The sequence below is a fragment of the Gadus macrocephalus genome, chromosome 16 (assembly GCF_031168955.1).
Source record: "Gadus macrocephalus chromosome 16, ASM3116895v1".
Lineage (NCBI taxonomy): Eukaryota > Metazoa > Chordata > Actinopteri > Gadiformes > Gadidae > Gadus > Gadus macrocephalus.
This window is the reverse complement of record NC_082397.1, coordinates 5,903,390-5,911,466: the sequence shown is the minus strand read 5'-3', so window position 1 is coordinate 5,911,466 and position 8,077 is coordinate 5,903,390. Positions and strand designations below refer to the sequence as shown.

The following is an 8,077-nucleotide window of genomic DNA, read 5'->3' as shown; positions in this document are numbered from 1 at the left end:
GGTCTCTGGACTTTTACGACAACGTCAGCGACCGTATGGAAAGGGCAAAGACAAATAAAGAAATGCAGCGCCCCTGTTTACTTTGCCTTTGCCTCTCCAATATGGTGGCGACGTTGATGTTTCGTAGCAAGGTGTCGAGGCAGTTATTGCGGCATCTGTATATACATAAGTATATTTATATATATATCTGCGTTTTGGCGGAGGTGGAGAGTGTGAGGTCATCATGAGAGGCACGGCGCCATCGTGTTGGACACCGAGGTGGGGGTCGAGGTGTTCCTAATGAGGCGGTCGGTGCGTCGCCGGCGGGGGGACGAACGGGCAGAGGTGCTGAGTCGGCAGGAAGCTGCGGAGACAGGTGCCAAACGCAGGTCCCCAGGTGGGGCTCGTCTCTGTCGTGTCTGTCGGCCGGCGGCGGCGCAGCGAGGCCCCTGGGGGGGCGGGGGGGGGGGGGGGGGGTCACACCCTTAAGGAAAACATCTGCTTCAGGGCGTTGCCGCTGTTGTTCGACTAATAGGCGATGGCGTGCGTTAGTTTTAGCAAACGTGACGACAGAAGGCGCACCATCACACCGTTCTTATATTGCTGCTTTTGTGTGTGTGTGTGTTTTGTGTGTGTCGTTATTTTTGCTGCTTGTGTGTGTTTGTCTGTGTGTGTTTATGTGTGACATTATATATGCTGTGTGTGTGTGTGCGTGCGTGCGTGCGTGCGTGCGTGCGTGCGTGCGTGCGTGCGTGCGTGCGTGCGTGCGTGCTGCAGTGTGGAACATGGCAGCAACAGGATGCGTGTGTCGTCAGCTATTCACACGCTGACAAATGTCTCCTCACCTGTCGGCCATCCGTCACTGACGGTTATATAACAAGTGCTTGTAATCACTTGGCTTCAGTTTCCATCCACGCTCCTGGGGGCAAATGGTGGCTGCTGTATCACTGTGTACGCTAACGTTGTACCGTATCATTGTGGTTAAGGCTCTGCTATTAGCACTACAAGTCGGGCTTGACTGTATCGCTACAGGTTAGGCTTAATGTATAATTCAAGGTTAAGCTGTACTGTATCACTAATGGTTAAGCCTTACTCTATCACTACAGGTTAAGCCTTACTGTATCACTAATGGTTAAGCTTTACTGTATCACTGGAGGTTCAGGCTGTACTTTATCGCTACAGGTTAAGCTTTACTGTATCACTGCAGGTTAAGCCTTACTGTATCACTAATGGTTACAGCTTTACTGTATCACTGTGTAGGCTGAGGCTTGCCGAGTTGCATCACTGAAACTGAAAACATTTTTATTGACTCCTTTCCTGTGAGTTGTGTTAAGCAGCCTCGTGGCCTTATGTGTCCACACAGCTTGTTTGTACTTAGAAACAGCAAACCAATCAGGACCTGGCTGGCGAATGTAGGTTTCAACGGGAACTCTGAAGAGTCTTCTGTGTTGGATTCGACTCTTGGTTGGTTTTTCACTGTACTTCATTTCCTGTAGAGCTGTTCTCTATATATCTACTGTCCATGACATTGCTTTTAAAAAGAACCTTCTCTGCTTGTCTATTTTGACGGTGAGCTCTTTGCCACTATCTTCACTCTGTGAGACGTTCAGCGTGCGTTTCTCTACGAATGCTCAGTGTTCTTCTTCTATGTGTCTTGGCAGCAGAGTTGATCGTAGAAAGGCTTCACGATAAGTAGGGCTCATGAGCATTCAGACCATAACTCTGGTTACTTTCATCATGTTAATGTTTGAGCAGTGACAGTATTTTGCACAAGCCAGACTATATCATGTCCAATATGTCGCTGTGTACATCACAGATTTCAAATGTTTAGGTGTTTTGAAGACGCCGCTCTTGTTTTATTGGGCTGCACAGAATTTAATGTAAAACGTGTTGATGCTTGTCTTACAAAACCATACAGTGTGACATGGTTAACGATCTTTGTTCACTGTCTGTTTAAAAATATCAACTTATGCATGGAAGAGTGTGTGTCATCTCTCTGAGGAATACGTAATTGGATTGGGTTTTATCTGTCTGGAGACACTTTGTATTCAGGGAGGAAATATGCAATAGGCAACAACGTCTTTAATATTTCATGTGCAACACATACCATGAACCCCCCTTACATTAATGTAGGCCTATGAATATTTGTTATTTTTTTGTATCAACTTGCCGTACTTGCTGTGTTTGATATTTTTACACGCACACTTCTTCTTTTAGTTTAACATGTAGCTGTGTGTGGGGGACAGAAGCGATCCCCCACTGGGAGCATAGTGCCGGTGTGGGTCTGAGTTGCTTCATGACGTCCCTGTGTCTCTGCTCCCCGTGCTGTGTGCAGTTTGACATGCAGAGGATCACGCTGGAGGAGCTCAAGCACATCCTCTTCCACGCCTTCCGGGACCACCTGACCATGAAGGACATCGAGAACATCATTATCAACGAGGAGGAGAGCCTCAAGGAAAACGGCGGCAACTGCGTGGAGTTCGAGGGAGGTCAGTATGTGTGCGTGTGCGTGTGCGTGTGCGTGTGCGTGTGTGTGTGTGTGTGTGTGTGTGTGTGTGTGTGTGTGTGTGTGTGTGTGTGTGTGTGTGTGCGCGTGCCTGTGTGTGTGTGTGTGTGTGTGTGTGTGTGTGTGTTGTGCGTGTGTGTGTGTGTGTGTGTGTGTGTGTGTGTGTGTGTGTGTGTGTGTGTGTGTGTGTGTGTGTGTGTGTGTGTGTGTGTGTTCCAGTATGGGTTATAAAACAGTTTGTATGCATGTATATATATATATATATAAAAGCCTATTTTTTGCCTGAGGGGGGAGAGAGAGAGAGAGAGAGAGAGAGAGAGAGAGAGAGAGAGAGAGAGAGAGAGAGAGAGAGAGAGAGAGAGAGAGAGAGAGAGAGAGAGAGAGAGAGAGAGAGAGAGAGAGAGAGAGAGAGAGAGAGAGAGAGAGAGAGAGAGAGAGAGAGAGGGAGGGAGAGAGAGGGAGAGAGGGAGAGAGGGAGAGAGAGAGAGAGAGAGAGCAACAGGGAGAGAGGGAGAGGGAGCAGAGAGAGAGAGAGCCCGTCATGATCCTGTGGCATTACTGCTCAGGGAGTTTTTGGGAGTGAAAGTGTGTGTAGGGGTGCTCCTACATTTGTGGACCCCATCACCATCGATTCATTGTACAGCCTTCACGTTAAATTGCATTTTGTGGAGTTAAAACCATTTACGACATTAACAAATATTTCGTATGTTTTTCGTATTTCGTTTTGGTGTAAGTGATTTTGTAATTAGTGGTTTTGCTTAGTAGTTTGGATGAGTCAGCCGCTACCACTGTCTCAATATTTCAGGAGAGCATGGGCCTGCCAAATATCTACTTCATATTATGAATGGCTGATAGCGGTTATCTAGTTCATTTTGTTGCAATATGCCGAAATGAATATGTTTTTTTCTGGAAATGCTCAAATCATTTCAACTGTAGCTGCACTGCCATCGGGAACTACAGAGCATGGATTCACAATAATAATTTTTACCTGCGTTCCCCAGAGAAGCTATAAAACAAAGCAAAACTAAACATCCCTCCGGTGTTTTACGTTTTCGCATGGTCATCAACAGAACCCAATCTGCGTACGTTTTCGGATAGGTGACCCTGAGGAAATGGCCACCAAAAAGACCCTTTATTCACGCGATAGCTCCGTCTCTTTACATTCCAGAGGGCTTGCTCTAGAGTGCTGCCCTGTGGCAGATCTGAAGGCTCGGTGCAGCGTCAAGACGCACCACTGAGGCCAGGGAGGTATGTCTCCCTTCTACTCAATCAGGCTGTTTCCCGGAGTGCTCCCATTCTTCTGCTGAAGAGATGAAGAGGTGTTCCTGTCGTGTTAGCGCAGCTGAGTGGGTATACGGGGAGTGATGGATGAATTAGCTCGCCGGCGAGACGGACAGGTGAGGCTGGGTCTCTGGTGGAGGCTGGGGGAGGAAGACGCAGCTAATCAAATGACTCTGGCAGTGCAGACCCTAGTGTATGGTGTCAAACGGCTCCTTCTAGGGAGTATTGATCCCGCAGTTTTCTTTTTTGCCGGCGCCTTAGGCATGAAGATGCTACGTGAGACACCTGCCTCTTAGATCTTTACTGGGGACAACACACACACACACACACACACACACACACACACACACACACACACACACACACACACAGGTGGTGGGTGGGACGGGGGGGGATTGCATGCAGTGTTACTCCTGCTCGTTGATTGGCGTCGGAAACAATTCTACCTTCCACATTTCAACTTCTAGCAGGAGGACATGTTGTTCCTAGAGAGAGAGGCAGAGAGGGGAAGACGGAGAGAGAGGGAGGGAGAGAGAGAGAGAGAGAGAGAGAGAGAGAGAGAGAGAGAGAGAGAGAGAGAGAGAGAGAGAGGGAGAGATAGAGGGAGGAGGGAGAGGGAGAGGGAGAGGGAGGGAGGGAGAGAGAGGGAGAGAGGGGGAGAGGGAGAGAGGGAGGGAGAGAGAGAGAGGGGGAGGGGGAGAGAGAGAGGGGAGGGGGAGAGAGAGAGAGCGGGTGGAGGGGGAGAGAGAGAGAGGGGGAGAGGGAGAGGGAGCTTGCTGATGAGCTGCAGCAATCTGGAGTGTGTGTGTGTGTGTGTGTGTGTGTGTGTGTGTGTGTGTGTGTTGTGAAAGTGGACTTTGATGTATCTTGGGTTGTATGAGCAGATTGTGTGTGTGAGTGGGTGGGCGTGTGTGTGTGTGTGCTGGCGGGCTCGCGGGCATGCGTACGTGCGCGTGTGTGGGTGGGTGTGTGTTGGTGTGTGTGTGTCTGTGTGTATCTCCATATTTGTAGGAAAAGGTCTGCATTGGGGAGATGGAGTGGCACACATTACGTCGTTATTAGATTTATTACTTCATTAATATGATAACTTCGAAGTCCTTGGTTTGTTTTCGGCTGTGCTGGGTATGTGTTGAGGACCTAATGTCCATATATACATATTCAAATATGACCATATGACTGCTCGGAGATACAGCTTCGGGATGGGGCTGAATGCATATGAAGTATTTAAAGGATTGTCCTTTAAATGTCTTTAAAATGTCTTTATAACAAAATATGTAAAGCACGATGGGCTTTAAGCGTGCTATAAATACACTTGCCTACAGTAGCAATGAAGCTGAAGAATGAAAGAAAGAGGGGAAGTATCAAAGATTAAAGAAAGAGATAGAAAGAAAAAATTAATGTCAGACAAATTGTATTTAAGACACCTTGCTCATTACATAATGTCCATATAGATTTTAGATATAGAAGATTTTAATACAACTAAATAATTAACTATTTAAACAAAAAACTCTCCTTCTCTCTGTGTTCACTCTGAATACATATATATCCTTCACCATATCTAACGATAAACATATTTTTTTGTGTTACCATTTGCACAAATTTCCAAGACACATGTTGGTGGTTGCAGTGCCACCTAGTGGGTATGTTAGGTAGTCTGTATTTTGAGGTTCTTTTTATTGCACATTCAGCTCTGTTCTGATCTGCCACTTATTAGATTTTATTTCAATAACTGAAAAAAATGATATCGTAATATGAATTCTCAAGGAGGCGTGATACTGTATTTATCAAAAAGATATTGGAACGTATTTATTCTTTGACCCTTTTTTATATATTGACAATTAAATGTACAATATTCACTTTACAGCAGCTTAAGAAAAGAAGATACTTCTAAACACCACTACCCTAACCTGTAATCTCACAAAACTTTTATTAAATAAAATAATAATCAAAACGCTGCTATGAATGCTAGGAATTCTACACAGTATGAGCCCAATGATCGAACTTGATGTTAAAAATATGCCTAAACTTTTAACAGAAATGTGCTTATATTTAGATGTGGAATGCAACAGAAATATCCCTAGACAGTTACATTACACTTGTAGTTGGCTCGCGTCCTGGCCGCCTAGTATCCGTCTGCCTTTCTATCATTTGCCCGTAATAAGTTACGGACAGAAATAGCTGTCAACACCTCCAGCCTGCCAACGGAAGACATGCTTCCCTGGCCCAGAGAGACTGTCTGTGTGTCCTACTTAATGGATGCGTAGTCCTCGAAGCTCATGGGAGGAAGTAGCTTTATAGCTTCAAGGTTCTTCCTGAATGAAGAAGGCTAAATATAGCTCTAAGAGAGAGCGTCAGAGCTTCATATTACTAGCCAGAGCTATTTAGAGCTAGGGAGAGCTATTCCGAGATAAGGAGAGGTAACCAGAGATAAATCGAGCTAGTCAGAGCTAATTGGCACTAATCAGAGCTAACGAAAGTTACCAGAGATAGGGAGAGGGGAGCGTATCTATGTTCCCCGGGTCCTATGTTCCCCGGGTCCTTGTATGTGATCGGGGACCATAGGACCCTGTGAGCAAATCTTTTTTTCGTATGATAGTAGGGGCAAGTACCGCCTTTTTCGCCTCTGATTCGCCTGTGATTGGTTAGAATGGCTCTCCTCCGATTGGTTATGGTTAGGGTTAGGTTTAGGGTTAACCCTCGACCTAACCCTAACCCTAACCCTAAACCTGACCCTAACCCTAACCTTAACCTGACCCTAACCCTTTGCACCCGGGGAACATAGGACCTGGGGAACATAGGGATGACCCCTAGGGAGAGCTAGCAAGAGCTAGGGAGCGCTAGCCAGAGCTGGTGAGGGTTATGTAGTGCTAGCCTAAGCTATGTAGCGCTAGCAAGAGCTATTTAGCACCAGCCAGAGCTACATAATACTAAGATTACATAGTGCTACCTAGAGCTACATAAAGCTAGTCAAATGATGACATGATGACACTCTGTACTTCTTTCTCCTCTCGTGTCCTTCAGTGCACCCCGCCAAGAAGAACCGGCAGACGTGCGTGAGGAAGAGCCTCATCTGCGCCTTCGCCATGGCCTTCATCATCAGCGTCATGCTCATCGCGGCCAATCAGATGCTGAGGAACGGCATGGAGTAGCCGTGACCACTGTGAGCGGGACACACCAGAGCAACTTGTGCATGTGCATGTCAGCGGACGTTATCTCGTCCCCTGTCCCGACCAAAACCACGAGAACGACCCACTCAACAGATGTACTACTTTATACACGCATAGAAATCTATCCTGCCCCAGCCCCCCCCCCCCCCACCCCCCTTGTCCACCTTACCCGCGGAGCCAGCATGAGGGGTCTTGACCTCTCTACCCCTTTAACCTGACAGGGACAATCAAGGGCTGACTTTCCACGTTCAAAACTCTGTGTTATCGTCTGTGACTCCCCCCCCCCCCCCCCCCCCCCCCCCCCAAGATGCAATAAGAAGCTGTCAGTGCAGGAGTTCTGCTGTTGCCCCTCCCCCACTACCACCCCCCCCCCCCCCCCCCTCGCAAACAGGGACCACCCCCTCGCTACACCAACAGGGACCACCCCCTCGCTACACCAACAGGGACCACCCCCTCGCTGCACCAACAGGGACCACCCCAACACCTCCAGCCCCCCCCCCCCCCCAACCCCCCCCCCCCCCCCCCGCTCTACCAACAGGGACCACCCTGAACACCTGCCCATCCTCACACCACCAAACAGGGACTCTGTGGGAGGGAGGGGAGGTGAGGAGGGGAGGTGAGGAGGGGAGGTGAGGAGGGAGAGGGGGGGACATAGTGAGGGGAGGGGAGGCACAGTGACGGCATGGAAGGGGAGAAGGAGAGGAGCGGGGGAGAAGGTAGAGGGGAGCCGAGGTCGCTGGGGCGAGAGGAAGGGAGGCATCGTGAGGGGGTGGAAGGGGAGGGGAGGCGAGGTAGAGAGGGGGACAGAAAGCGTGGGTGTCTGGAGGCTGTCTCCATGGGCCTTGGGGTTTGCCGTCTGCGGGGTGAGGAACTGGGGACGGGGAGGCTGAGGAGAAGAAGAAGAAGGGAGTAATTGGTGTCTTTTTTTTTTGTTTTCTGGGAGAAGGGCGATGGTACTGGCTGCCACTCGGGGGGAGATGGGTCAGCCTACGTCAGGGCGAGGTGGGGGAACGCGACGGCGACTTAGAGCTGTGCGTGTCAGTGGGAGGGGCAGAACACGGCTGGAAGGGCTGTGTGTTGCTACTCCTGATGGTCCCCTCGCGTTCGACATGCAGGTACTACGGATAACTTCAGTCGTGGATTC

General features: G+C 48.8%; 1 protein-coding gene across 1 annotated transcript; it reads left to right on the top strand.

Annotated features, from left to right (window-relative positions):
- The first annotated feature begins 2,263 nt into the window (after positions 1 to 2,263).
- LOC132474813 (calcium-binding protein 8-like) lies at positions 2,264 to 7,289 on the top strand. The gene is made up of 2 exons (XM_060075681.1): positions 2,264 to 2,468; positions 6,788 to 7,289. The coding sequence occupies exons 1-2, from the start codon at positions 2,276 to 2,278 to the stop codon at positions 6,913 to 6,915; spliced, it is 321 nt and encodes a 106-aa protein (XP_059931664.1). The 5' UTR covers positions 2,264 to 2,275; the 3' UTR covers positions 6,916 to 7,289.
- The last annotated feature ends 788 nt before the right edge of the window (positions 7,290 to 8,077 follow it).